Below are 14840 nucleotides of genomic sequence, written 5' to 3' on the forward strand. Positions count from 1 at the left end.
CTCGTTGCATTCGTTTTATTATCGTGGCCACACGGCAAATAATGGCAGCTGAGAAAAGAATTGTGAATATGTATGAGTGAGGCCTACAATAATTGTTTATGTCCGTGTAATCAGCTGGAGGTGGAGAATCGCAATCAGCCCTGAGGTTTACAACAGCACAGTGAAAATAACAATAGTAATGTTCAAAAACGAATTGCAAAACGAATAGGCTCCTGCTCTAAGGCCATTGTAACAATATAGTGTACAATGTAGCCTTGCAATTGGCTAGTGAGCAGCATACCACACATGATCATGACTATTCTAGCATAAGACTGAAAAATATCCTTTGAACCAAAACCATCCAGATTTTCATAAATCATAGCAACAAGCAGCATAGCATACACTGGTTGACATCATTGTCAGACAACTATAAATCAGTCTGCAATTCAATGTGGCCAATTCAACCTGACTCAACTACTTAGTTAATTCTTTAACACATCCCAGTGACCCCCCACCCCCGTCATTCATCTTTAGCAGATTTAAAGATGCCCCAAATTTAACAAATGCCCCACACAAATTCACAAACACAGGTGTTTTTTTGTAAATAAACTTTTAAATCTGACTGATCACTGTGCTACTGCAACAATACCTAATACAAAAAATTACATTTAAAGAGCATATTCTCTTCAGGAGAGAGAATAAAAACTTTTGCATACAATCTTTTCTGCATGAAATGGCTCGCTTCAAATGGAGCAGAATCTCTTTAATCGATGATATTGAGCTGGCCTTGCAGTACTTTTACGATTTCAGATTTCATCATTAATAAAAATGCTCCCATCCGTAAATTCAGAGTGAAGGGTCGGAAAAATCCTTGGTTTTCTGCCGATTTGGGAAAACCTCTCAAGGAGAGGGGCATTGCTTTTGGCAAGGGCTTGAAAAAAAAAGTCAGAGGCGGATTGCTCAGCTTACATCAGCGTCGGAACAAGTGTCCCACTCTTATTAAGGCTAAATCCAATTTTTATTTGATTGAATCCACAAGAAATTTGAACGACCCCAGCCCCAGATTTTGGCAGGTTATAAAATCAACCAAAACTATCCTGATTTTTTTTCTTTTATAGCCACAAGCTGCATATCAATCACTGTCCCGATTATTCTAACATTCCAACAAAAACTGTCCTGTTTTTGTCACTAATTAACGTTCTATGGACACATTGGTCTGAGTCATATGCATTGTCGTCACTTAGCAAAGGACAGAACTTTCTGGTCCCTTCCATATATCTGCTGATTCATGTAGAAGCACATATTTTATGTCTTCATTTATTGAAGACATCAACACTAAGTGCTTTTGGTCCATTAGGAAGAGTACACTATTGGCATCGCACTCGGCCAAGAAAAAACTTGGATTGTGTTTTGCTTTTATTTATCATAAATTACAGTGAAATAAATGTTCTGTTTTATTGCTTTTTGTTTTATGGTGTTCACAAGAAGCTGCAGCTGATCGTGTTAAATGTGATTTCTGACTTGAGATTTTAGGTGAATTCACCAGTACAGGTTGCCACCTCTGATGCAAAGGTTCTGTCCTTCGTTCGTAGGCAACGACCATGCGGAAGCATTAAGTCATTAGACTAAAGAACTGTTGGAGTTAATTGCGGAGTTCCCAGCCCTCATGCTGTCAACTGGACAGTGTCTGGTTTGTAAATAATATTCTAACATGGTGTACTCCCCAGAATTACTCACTGTCACAAAGTATATTTGTACATCCATCCATCTATCTATCTATCTATCTATCTATCTATCTATCTATCTATCTATCTATCTATCTATCTATCTATCTATCTATCTATCTATCTATCTATCTATCTATCTATCTATCTAGGTTTCGGGAAATGTATTGCTAATGCTAAACCCAGCTCAGATCACATATATTCATGGAAGTGTAATGCTAATGTTAGCATTTGTACTATCACAAATTATGAAATTGCTAATGCTAGCACATGTCCTTCACTCACCTTGGAAGCGGCGTCAAAGCACACAAAGCCCGTGCTGAAGTCCACTGTTAGTCCCATCAGGTGGCTCTCCATGATGCAGGCATACGTTTTACACTGTGAAGAACAAGCAGAAGAACAAACCGAGAGCTTAGCAGCTAACGTTATCATTGCTCTCTCTCTCTCTCTCTCACTCTCTCTCTGCGTGTAGCATCATCCATCTTGCCCACCTGTATCCGCTCCACTTCCAGGTAAGTGGCCATCTGAAAGGCCTTTTCCCAAACGAGCAGCTCGGACTCCAGCTCCACGCTAAAGAACATGTCCTCGCCAGTTTCCGTCTGCACGCTGAAGCAGTGCCTCCTCTTGTCCACCAGCTCATTGTCCTGATCACATAAAGAGCGAACGGCATGTTGTTAGCTAGCATGACATTAGCTGTGCCACCTGTGCCCGGGGGTTCTTTACCATAAGACGTTGTTTTACCTTTAAAATCTTGCACATAATTTCATAGACAGTAAAACTTTTCTCGGCTCTCGTCCAGTCCCATGTTGTCACCTGTAAATGGATGGCAAATGAACAAGAGAAGTAAAGGATTGTTTGTTGAAGAGTGTTGTTTCTAAAAGGTTGCTCAATCATGAACAATCTTAAATAATACAACAGCTTGTCAAGGCCTCCTACCGCATTCAGCCATACACTCACAATAGCATATTCCATTTACATCAGTCTTTCCCGCATCTCCATTACTGTGCTTGTCATTATCGCTTTACACAAAATGACGAGTAGCTTTCCCCTTGAAGAACGCACGCAATAATAACTGTTGAAAACAAAAATCCTACCGGGGGAGCGGAGAACTTGAAGAGAGAGGAACCCCTCAAAGCCAGGAACTTTGGCGAGTACATTCGGTCCTGGACGGAGTCCTGTTCCTTCTCGTCGGCCCAGCCCATGTAGATGATCTGTGCCGTTCACAGAGTGGAAGGAAATGTGACATTTAACATGGAAAAAAACAAATAATTAACATTGAGATGCTGTGAAAGAGCATTGTGAGTGTAATGCTAACAATGCAAAACATATAATCCTTTAAACAAATGGTTTACAGATTATTTGATTTTGGAAAAAAAAAAAAAATGTAAGCGACAACTGTAACTTCCACTGACAACACGGGCTAAAGCTAGCTCCTCCCCTCACCTCCTCGCGTCAATCATCTTTGGAATCCATTTGCAACACTTCTCGTACTTGCAAAATCACGAGGTTGTTGCATCTCCAACATAATCACAGCCACGCACACCTCTCACCAAGACTCCCTTTTTCTCCTGGATCCAGGCTTAGGGTTAGGGTTAGTTTAATCTTTTCCAGCAGTATCCCAGCAATTCTCAACATACCGTATCACACTCGAACTTGCAACATATACTGGACAGTATGTTACGTTATATGTGGTACGCTTTACTCCTTATCACAAGATTCCTCAAATACACTTTATATCATTTTCCAGTGTTGTATTTTTTATCAGGTTTTCCAATCTCTGCCCTTGAGATCTGTCACGCCCTTCGGACTGACCTGCCAGTTATCAGCGCATCCAACACACGAAGAGCGAAATAGAATCGAACACTCAAAAGGTTCTTCAGACCTTTTGTGCTGACCTGTCAGTTATCTGAGCATCCAACACATGAATCCCAGAATTCTTTTCTTAACTATTACCAAAGTCAAATTGTTGGAATTTCTGCGAGGATGTCGTCGAAGAAAAAAAAAGGAGCAGTGAGCATAACACCACGGGTCGCGGCACCAATTGAAAAGTTCCGTGGGAACCTCCATCGGTTCTTTCATCTTTAAAGCTCACAATACCAACGACCAGAAGACTGTTGTTTACTGTTAGACTATTAAATGGATGCCGAGATCGAGTACTCGGCTAGAGCCTTTCCTACCAGATGGGGAAGGTCTGTCCTGTCCAAAATAATTTCTGTTCTTATATTATCTTAGCAATGCCCACATAGGGGGACAACTTTGCCTAGCCTATGTAACAATGTGTGACTCCACCATCTTCACTGGATTCAACTAGTCAGTGTACAAAACAGCAACAGATAGGGAAGACCATAGCAAGAGAAAGGGTCACAGCAATGCAATGGCTTAGCTCAAGTTACCTATCCTACCCTCAGCCATGTAAACATGTGTGCCAAAGAGGCCAAATCTCACACTAACGTATTCGAGATTCACGTCAACACACTTCCTTGGTACTGTACAACTTTCCCATTGCCAGGGCGAATAGGTAGAAATAGGTTCCACAGAAAATAAAACACCAATATGTGAATAGTGAATATGCGGAGGGATATTGTATATTTTAAACCAGATTTTTGGGAGTGGACTCAAATTTCAAATGCGAATGGAGCCAAAATGCTATCGGGGCCTTGACAGTCACCAAGAGATGCCGGAGGGAGGTTGGCGGGGCCCTCTGGGGTGTTCAATAGAAAGACGTGAAGTGACGAGTAGAAAGGATGATTTGATGACATCAAGTGGTTCTGTGCGGCCGTCAAGCTAACATGTTTGCTGCTGTCGTCTGTCTCATAGGTGACAGTTTCATTTGTGTCATGTAGATCCATGTTAGCAGACAACACAGCAGACAGAGTGACTGAAGGCAATTACGTTGTTGTTTTTTTTCCCCTCCATGGAATATGATGCAAACATTTAGCTCGCATTGCAATGTTTTGGCGCCAATGAAGCGTGTCCTTTCTCTGACTGGCTGACCCGCTTACACTTTTGAATACGAAATACATTCATACAAAGTCTTTTTTTACCTGCTGGTTGACTGGAAAATTCCGGTTGATCTTCTTCACCTGTAGAAAACGAAGGAGTCATTAAAAGCAAATCTCGAGAGGTTTCAGCTCAGCATGTTTTTTGTGTCATCACAGAAGGGCAGCAGGGATGGAAGTGTGATAACTAAAGAAGACGAAACTGATTCATTTATGGAAGCATTAGACTTTAATAAAGTAATGCTAATTATAGCATTACTTTATTAAAGGATAATGCTAAGAATAAGAATAAGAATAAGAATGCCTTTATTGATCCCACAGTGGGGAAATTTTCATTGTTACAGTAGCAAAGATATAGGTCACACAGGGGCGGCGGCATAATGTGGCCATTAATGTATAACATTGACGGCAAACATTTAGAATCAAACCTATGTAGATATACGCAGTAACATGTGTATATACACATGTGTATACACACCAACCTACATCTACATAAAAAATATGAGGAACACTCATTTCGGCCTGTACATAGTACAGAGGAAAAAATACTCTAAGTGACAGTGCTGCAGTGCTGTAGTGAAATGTAAGGAACAGCATTGGATAAAAATAAAACTAGACTAACAGTAGTGGGGAATGTTGAGTATTGCACAGTATTACAGTAGTGGGGAATATTGGGTATTGCACGATACGAGCTCAGGTGCAGGACTGCACAATTGCACTAATGACCGCCAGTTTGTAGAGACTACACAATGTTCTTGTTAAAGAGTCTGACAGCAGCAGGCAAGAAGGAACGGCGGAATCTCTCCTTTGCACAGCGAGGGTGTAACAGTCTGTCACTGAAGGTGCTGTGGAGTGCTGTTAGGGTGCCCTGGAGGGGGTGGTCCGGGTTGCCCAGCATTGATGACAGCTTGGCCAACATCCTCCTGTCCCCCACCGAGTCCACAGAGTCCAGGGAGCAGCCCAGGACAGAGCCGGCCCTCTTGACCAGTTTGTCCAGCCGCTTCTTGTCCCGGGCCGAGACGCCGCCTGCCCAGGTGACCACTCCCTGGAAGATGACCGATGCAACCACCGAGTCATAAAAGTTCCTGAGGAGTGTCCCCTGAACCCCAAAAGACCTCAGTCTCCTGAGGAGGAAGAGTCTGCTCTGACTCTTCCTATAGAGGGCGTCTGTGTTGTCGCACCAGTCCAGTTTATTGTTCAGATGAACACCCAGGTACTTGTAAGTTGAGACTCTCTCAACATCTGTTCCCCGGATGTTCACTGGTGCAGGTGAAGAGTGCTGGCGCCTACCGAAATCCACCACCATTTCTTTGGATTTCCCCGCATTGATCAGGAGGCGGTTCTGCTGGCACCAGTCCACAAAACCCTGAGTAAGTTCTCTGTACTCCCGATCATCTCCGCCTGTGATGAGGCCGACAATCGCAGAGTCGTCAGAGAACTTCTGCAGGTGACAGGTAGGGGTGTTGTAGTTGAAGTCCGAGGTGTAGAGGGTGAACAGGAAGGGAGCCAAGACAGTTCCCTGTGGGGCCCCCGTGCTGCAGAGGAGCACGTCAGACACACAGTCCTGTGTCCTCACATACTGTGGCCGGTTTGTGAGGTAGTCCTGGATCCATGTGGTGAGGTGGTGCGCCACCCCCGCCCGCTCCAGCTTGTCTCCCAGTAGGGTGGGCTGGATGGTGTTGAAAGCACTGGAGAAATCAAAGAACATGATCCTCACAGTGCTCCCCGCCTTCTCCAGGTGGGAGAGTGAAGTGTGGAGGAGGTAGATGATGGCATCATCCACACTGATGCCAGGCTGGTATGCGAACTGGAGTGGGTCCATTGAGGAGCTCACCAGGGGGCGCAGGTGGACAAGGACCAGTCTCTCCAGGGTCTTCATCAGGTGAGACGTCAGCGCCACCGGTCTGAAGCTGTTGAGCTCCTTCGGGTGGGGGGTCTTTGGCACCGGGACCAGGCAGGATGTTTTCCATAGCTGGGGGACCCTGCCCAGCTTCAGGCTCAGGTTGAACATGTGCTGGACAATTCCACACAGCTGGTCTGCGCAGGATTTGAGGAGCTGGGGGCTGATGCCATCTGGACCCGCTGCCTTCCTCGCCTTCATCTTCTTCAGCTGGTTCCTCACCTGAGATGTTGTGAAGGCCAAGGCTGGACAGGAAGGAGTGCTGGCCATCTGGTGTAGCTGGGAGCTGGAGACTGTGGAGAAAAGAGGGGAGGGGGTGACACGCCCAGCAGGAGGAGTAGGTGGAGACTGCAGCAGGAGAGACGGAGTGGAGGCAGGCATCTGATCGAACCTATTGAAAAAGAGATTTAGCTCATTTGCCCACTGCAGGTCCCCCCCAGTCCGGGTCTTGGGTTGTCCGTGGCCTGAGATGGTCTTCAGGCCCCTCCAGACTCCCCTGGCGTTATTCTGCAGCAGCTGCTCCTCCATCCTCTTCCTGTAGGACCTTTTCCCCTCTCTGATCCTCCTCCTCAGCTGGCGCTGCACAGTCCTCCGCTCCTCTATGTTGCCTGACGCAAAAGCCCTCCTCTTCTCCTTCAGGAGAGCTTTTATGTCTGGTGTGATCCAGGGTTTGTTGTTGGAGAAACACCTTACTGTCCTGGTGGGTATGGTGTTCTCCATGCAGAAATTTATATAGTCTGTAACAGTGTCCGTTAGACTACTAATGTCTTCCCCGTGAGCATCGCTGAAAACTTCCCACACAGTTGTGCTGAAGCAGTCCTTTAAGGCCTCCTCGGCCACTCCAGACCATCTCTGAACCGTGCGGGTCACAGCTGGCTGCCTGCGGACCAGAGGTTTGTACACAGACTGGAGAGCCACCAGGTTGTGATCAGCTTTGCCCAGCGGGGGGAGGGGCAGTGATGTGTATGCCTCCTTGGTGTTGGCATAGAAAAGGTCCAGTGTTTTATTGTCTCTGGTGTGGCAGGTGACATACTGTGTGAATGAAGGCAGAGAGGAGGAAGGGGAGGCATGATTGAAGTCACCAGAGATGAGTACCAGGGCATTTGGGTGCTGTGTTTGTAGCCTGCTCACTGCTGCAGTCAAGACATCACAGGCTGTGTCGCTGCTGGCAGCTGGTGGGACGTAGACAGTCACCGCGATCACGTGACTAAACTCTCGCGGGATGTAGAATGGCCTCATGCCAACAGCTAGCAGCTCAATATCCCTGCTGCAAAGCTGCTCCTTAATCGTGATGTGCCCAGGATTACACCATCTATCGTTCACAAACACAGCCAGCCCTCCTCCTTTCCTCTTTCCACTCTCCAGCGTCCTGTCCGCGCGTATGATTTGGAAGCCGTCCAATTCTACGACCGCGTTCGGCGTTAGCGTTGTTAGCCACGACTCCGTGAATAGCATCAGGCTAGCCTCCCGGAAGTCCCTCTCGTGCCGGGTAAGCGCCGCTAGCTCGTCCATCTTGTTGGGGAGCGATCTAACATTCCCCATGATAATACTTCCATGTGTACCAACTTGGATCAAGTTAGCAAAATGTAACGGAGCTGATAACTCATGCACAGGTTCAGATTAATTTAAGGCAGTCTAATACTAATGTTAGTGCAGATTAACATATGGAAGTGTGAAAATGCTAATACTTGACTGTGTACTAGACTAGACTGGGTGTAGCTGCAACTCTGATGCTAATGTTAGCTGCCGGTTGGCCGGCTTAGGTGACATTAGCTGTTACCCAGGGTGATTCAGCTCCACTGTTAACGTAAGCGGTGTGGACTAACTTCACAGTGACTTGCTGGTGTTAGATGCCAATGTGTAATTTGGAAATTTCTCATTTAAAAAAACAACAATGTTAAAAAAAAAAAATCACATTTTTTATAATGAGATGTGTAGAATTTGGAGTAAAAGACAAGCTGATGTGCTGTATCATCGCGTTTGTCAAAAACGGACACGAATACCTTTTCACATTTAAAGGTGCACTGCTAACATCATTTCCTAGGGATATTTCACATCACTTTGAATCCACAATGGAGTATTCCACTCTCAAAAGAGCAGTAGTAATGCATGTATTTTTCAATGGCCTTCATCCGCTGCTATTATCTCCTCCTACACTTATTTAATGCTCACCCTCATACAAATTGCTATCATTGTGTCAGGGCAACACCCACATACCTCTCCAGTGCTCTTATCGCTGCACTTTAATTCACGCCGTGCTGTCGCTAATACACTAGCGCAAACGTTTCTTCTTCTTTAAATTTTTATGCAGGTGCATTTGACACAATCCCCCCCATAATCTAAGATCATTTTATGTTGTGAATGGTGAAACGGACTGAGGTCGTGGTAAAATGTTAATTCTTATTTTATTGCGATAGGTAAGCAAGAGCTTGGCGTGGATCTTGACCGACGACCAAGGCATAGAGAACAAAGGCACCTGCGCGGTGCTCACAGATGCGTAAAAATCAATAGGATCCTTCCTTTGATATGGCTCAAAAGTAACTTGGTAGTCAGATATCACTCAAGATGAGTACGGTTCCTTCCTTGATGTGGAATAAAAGCACATTTTCCCAGTCAAAATAAACAATGCCACTCATAATCAGGATAATTCCTCCTTTGATACAGATCAAAACTACCTCAATAATCAAATCGGCATAATCAAATATCTATCAAATTCAATAGGGTTCTTCACATATCACTCCAAAAACACAATGTCCTTCCTTTAATTGGGAACAAAACTTCGGAGGTGTGTCCGCTGATAGTATAGTGGTACACACGCCTGAGTTGTGTGCGGGCAGCGTGGGATCGATTCCCGCTCAGTGACAGTGTCTATGTGTGCCCTGCGACTGGCTGGCGACCAGTTCGGGGTGTAGTCTGCCTTCGCCCATTGACGGCTGGGATAGGCTCCAGCAACTCCCCGCGACCCTATATAGGATAAGCGGTTTGGAAGATGACATGACATGACATGACTTCGGAGGTCGGATGGCAGTCAAAATCAACGATGTCACATGAAATTTAAAAGGGTGCTTCCTTCGATTCAACACAAAACTACCTTACTGGTCTAATACCATTCAAAGGTAAAGGGGAAGTCAACCCGAACATATTTTTTTCCAGAATATGTTCTATGCAGGCCCACTAGTTGAGACAAGGCATTCTAATTAATATTGCGTTTGTGGAATATGAGTTAAGCAGCAACATGCACCCGCTTTTTCAAAAGAAGTGACAAAATGGCCGCCCCCTGAGATGGATAAAAACGGGTGAATTCCACAAACGCAATATTTATCAGAATGCCTTGTTTCAACTAGTGGGCCTGCATAGAACATATCGATAGGGTCCTCCCTGTGATCCAGAACAAAACTACCCCGTAAGATACGTCAGATACGACTGAAAACCAACATGGCTCAGGTACAAAAATCAATGACAGTTTGAGGACAACTCTCATGTCGTCATGGCGACGGCGTCTCCATATGACAACCTCGCCTCCTGTCCTTACCTCTTTAAATGACAGGCTTACGGTTTGTGTCTGTATGTGTACAAAATGTCGTCTTCCTGTAATGGACTCTATTACCGGAGTGTGTTGTCTGCGCTCGTGTACACTCCACTCACCTTGCACCTTTTTGCTGGCAAAAGGCCACAGGAGTGCTCTTTTGCTTGGTGAGTCATCCCCGCTAGTGCCGCGTCCACTCCAATTAAGCAAGGCTCAATTATTTACCCAGTGGACGCAACACACACACAATCACGCGGATGCACGGTAATCACACGTCTCTAGTTGTTGTTGCCAGTGCTGCAGTTTAACGACCTCCCTTTCCACTCAGACACGAGCGTAAAGTGGATAAAGGTCATGCCGACATGTGGAGCATTTGTGTCTTGGGGCACTTTATTTTGCCGGTCCGTCCACAAACTGGGCACGCTTCCGTCATTGTACCTCCGTCCTTATTCGTAATCGTCCTCCGACCCCGTCCGTCCCCATCCTTTTAAAGCGCTTCCGTCCTCACTGCGTTACTGCAGGGAACGCACATGAAAATGAAAGGCGACTCTGTGGTATCGCAGAAGAGAAGGTCATTCGTCCCCAAAATAGGCCTCCGTCTGGGAGGGACGGACAGATCGTTCCGTCCTTGGGACGGAATGCCAATCTCTGAGAAATACGCTATTCACTTTTGTGCCGCTGTCGTGTGAGGCTGACATGAATTTTACGTGCTGACATTTGCACCGTTTCCGGTCTCAATGGGAAGGGAGGAGAAAAGCCAGGAGGCTCACGTTGTGCTTAGTGAGAGCTGAGATGTTGCCGCCAACAGCCTGAAGCCAGTCCAAGCGGTCCTCGTCCGAGGGGAACTGGAGCACCCCGCTGCACACCCCGTCCACGGCCACGACCTGGAAAGCATTTTTCCTTGGGGAGGAGGAAAAAAAAAAGGGGGGATGACACAGGATAAAAGTGCCAGCGATCCAATTGAAACGATCCAATATTTTGTTGTTTTTGTAAGCAATGACAATGAACCTATCTATCTATCTATCTATCTATCTATCTATCTATCTATCTATCTATCTATCTATCTATCTATCTATCTATCTATCTATCTATCTATCTATCCATCCATCCATCCATCCATCCATCCATCCATCCATCCATCCATCCATCCATCCATCCACCTATGTCCTGTGCGTTAATGCAGCAGCGTTAACCGACTGAAATGTTTTCCTTTTTAGTTTAAAATAGCTTACTTGAACTTCCAGGATCCCTCATCATACTCTGGTCAACGATTGAATCCAGGGTGTTTTTCTTGCTTTGGTCCAGTAAATCCACCTTTATTGTGTCAGAGCAGCTAACTAGCGCTAAGCTAACCTGTCATCTCTAGTCTGATGTCGAAGTGTCAAGCATTCCTCTGTGACAATACATGCGCAACATGCTATGACCCAACTCGAATCCGAAAGTTCTGATTCAGCCTTCGTTTGTAATTCACAACTCAGTTTGAGTCACCACCAATTTGTGCACAGCCCTAGCGCTAACACATGCTTGGCCTCTGGAACTTGGCAACCCACGCAACTCTTTTCCGAGCCATGTTAGTCAAATAAATACATAAGCAAATCCTTTTTAAAATGTCAGACGTCTGAGCGCCTTTTAGTTTATCGTGAACAAAAAGTGTCAGCACAGTTTGATAATGAAAACAAGGCCTCGCTATTGTCTCTCTTAACTCATCTCCAGCACTTCTATGTCTGTGTGATCTTCATTCTTCGTATTAATTAAAGTCCAACCCGTGCCTGCAGAATGCTTAATATGCCGTATATTTAGTATATCAAACAAACAAGTGGGCTCCATTAAGAGTCAATGGATGCCATTCCTGCTGCTGCGTAGCACTGATGGAAGTGTATCCAAGGACAGCTTAATGGCTCCATAAATCAAGCAGCTTGTGTTTAATACGTCCGTCCAACAGCAGATGGTCACGGCTGATGTGACATTAGCTCGTTGTTTAAAGGCACATACAGTAACATGCGCAAAGCAGAAAAGAGTGAACGTCCCGCGGCCCACCTGCACACGTCAGAGCCCGGCATGTGCTGGGAGAGGCGAGAGTGCAGCAGCGGTAGAAGGCGCAGGTCCACCCATCTTTTCTCCCAGCGGAGGCCCGGGGAAGTGGGCCACGATGAGCAGGACAGTGTGTCCTGCAAGGGGGGAGCGTCCAAGAAAAGACAAACCAAAAGAAAGCACAGGAGATTATTAAGGCACCCTTTGGGATGTATTTGTGGAAAAATATGTGTTTATTTTTTATTCAGTCATCATACAGTACATTCCACAATATTCACACTATAACAATCAACCATTCTGTCACAGGTAGAAGCTAAAGCATATTTAAGCCTGGCCAAGTTAAATATCATCTTTTAATCATCAGAAACGGTGGTTGGCGTGACAACTGAGCACTTTCACTTCACTCATTGAGGAGGTGTAACTTTATGTCCAGATCATGTGATATTTGAGTTTGTTATATTTAATGAATTGGGCAGTGGTGATTAGTTTGTCATCACCGACCATTTTATGTCGAATTTGAAAGGAAATGATACATTTCATACAGTTTGGATACGGTTGTAACATAGAGTGTATAACAAGATGCGGAAAGAATGGAGGGGGGCGCCGGGGGATAAATACCTTCTGAAATTTTTGGGGGTCAAAGGTTTTAGATAAATAAATAATTTAATGCAGCTTAAATAAATAATTTAATACAGCGTTAACATAAAATGTGTGTGTGTGTGTGGGGGGGATGAGAGACGTGAATACTAATGCACTAGTAATATGTCATTATTTTTCTTTTCAACAAATTGACAACATTTTATTTGCTATGAAATGATCCTTGTAGATAAACTTCCCTTGCCTGCCTAAGCATCGCGCTACCGTGCTGCATTGATTCCTGCAAAGAGGCCACGGAAAAAGACATACAAGTACCGTGTTATTCGGATGGTAGTTCAAGTGCAGGCCGCTATCACACAAAGGAGACGAGGTCCCACTGCTCTGGTCGCTTGGGATGCCTGCAAGATGAAAAAAGACAATACATACACAATGCCAAGAACAAAAACTTCTTTCTTTTTCTTTTTTTTTTTTTTTTTTTAATCAGAAAACTGCCCCTGCTCAGCGCCGATTTGTATGCAGTCTAGCGGCCAGTCAACCTGGCCTACATACTGTATGCTTATGAAAGGCTTTTGTAAAGGCTCTCATGTCTGATGACAGGCTGCGACTTTCCAATGCAAGAGCAAATCAAGTGCACCACAATTATATATATTTATATATATACATATATATATATATATATATATATATATATATATATATATATATATATATATTAGGGACTTACACATACAGTCCTCACTCAGAGGCAGTTTGAGGAAGGCCGGGGTCTTCTTGAGGAAAGAGACTGTGAGGGTCACTTCTTCACCAGCATTCCTCAACACCTGAACCTGCAAAATACAGCTGATATTTTTATTCATGCTGCAGGAGTTGTTTCCCATTAACGTCCCGATAAAAGCTAAAAAAAAAAAAAAAAAAAACATAAAAACAAAATGAATAACGTTAAGCTCATGCGTTGGACGGATGCAGATAGGAGCTGACATCTTACCACTTCCTCGTGGCGATAGCTTCTCACGTTGATTCCGTTTATCTGCAAGCAACAGTGGCGTGTAAGTGTAAATGCAACCGGGATTGTACTGTTTTGCTGGCATCGTACCGCCGCAAAAATGATAAATGAAGCCGCTAAAATCTCTCTTATGGAATACCTGCAAAGGAAATTACGAGTAAGAAATGTGCATCCTTCAATATGACCTGTTTTTATAGCAGATATATAATGTATCACCAGCATGGAGAGCTTTTCTATTTGGACAAATGGTAATGGGATGTCAAATCAGCATTATTGCTACTGGAATATATATTATTATGGACTGGCATTCTGCATTTGAACTAGTACTCGGCTTGCTGCTTCGCTATAAGCAATTGTTTGTGTGGTAGCATTTGAACAATTCACATTTGAAATAGTATCCAAATACAGGGCATGGTGTAAAATCTGCTCTTGTGCCTTTTCTAGTCAAGTTGCTATCTTGTATTTTGAAATAGCACTGCAGTTCATGTGGCAAAAGCTTTTTTCTATTTTTTACTCAGCCTGCGGTCTCGCATTTTAGCATTTGATCAGTACTCATTTGAAATAGTACCCAACCACAGTACATGATAAAAATAATCCTTATCAATCTGTTTTATTTTTTTAAACTGAGTTGCTATATATTGCTTAGCGTTTTATTTATTTTCATTTGAAATAATACGTGACCAACTGTGATGTAAAATCATTATCGTTCTGCCTTTGCTCGTCTTCTACTGAGGTTGTTTTCTTGTTCCGTGTTAGCACAATATCTTGGTACCATTAATTTGTACCTATCTTAGTAGCACTCTAGCACCTGTGCATTCACGCACGAGACGTTCTGGAATCAAGATTATAGCCTGTCATTGCTGTTAGCTAAGAATTTCCTTTCTCTTTGGAATTGTTCTACAGAGTTAGCCCAACTCCCAAGGAATGCTGGGTTGCAAATTAGCTACAGGCAGCAAGACCGTTTAAGAATGCAGAATCCAATCAATCCTAAATGCCATCTGACACAAGATATAGGAGGATGATTTTGGAACGCTAACAGACTTCGTGAAAGATCCCATCTTGTTTGCTCTAATTTCTTTCG

General features: G+C 44.2%; 1 protein-coding gene across 1 annotated transcript in view; it reads right to left on the bottom strand.

Moving 5' to 3' along the window:
• Positions 1 to 14840, bottom strand: part of sntg1 (syntrophin, gamma 1) — a 40246-nt gene that overhangs the window by 2740 nt on the left and 22666 nt on the right. Inside the window, exons 9-18 of the mRNA XM_086043800.1 lie at positions 13742 to 13783; positions 13481 to 13583; positions 13072 to 13154; positions 12166 to 12296; positions 10899 to 11028; positions 4748 to 4786; positions 2798 to 2914; positions 2445 to 2516; positions 2195 to 2347; positions 1989 to 2081 (exon numbers count right to left, since the gene is read on the bottom strand). Coding sequence (XP_085899926.1) covers positions 1989 to 2081; positions 2195 to 2347; positions 2445 to 2516; positions 2798 to 2914; positions 4748 to 4786; positions 10899 to 11028; positions 12166 to 12296; positions 13072 to 13154; positions 13481 to 13583; positions 13742 to 13783 — 963 coding nt within the window. The remainder of the gene's footprint in view (positions 1 to 1988; positions 2082 to 2194; positions 2348 to 2444; positions 2517 to 2797; positions 2915 to 4747; positions 4787 to 10898; positions 11029 to 12165; positions 12297 to 13071; positions 13155 to 13480; positions 13584 to 13741; positions 13784 to 14840) is intronic.

This window comes from Filicampus tigris, chromosome 10, assembly GCF_054856515.1.
Source record: "Filicampus tigris isolate MCC_2025a chromosome 10, RoL_Ftig_1.0, whole genome shotgun sequence".
Lineage (NCBI taxonomy): Eukaryota > Metazoa > Chordata > Actinopteri > Syngnathiformes > Syngnathidae > Filicampus > Filicampus tigris.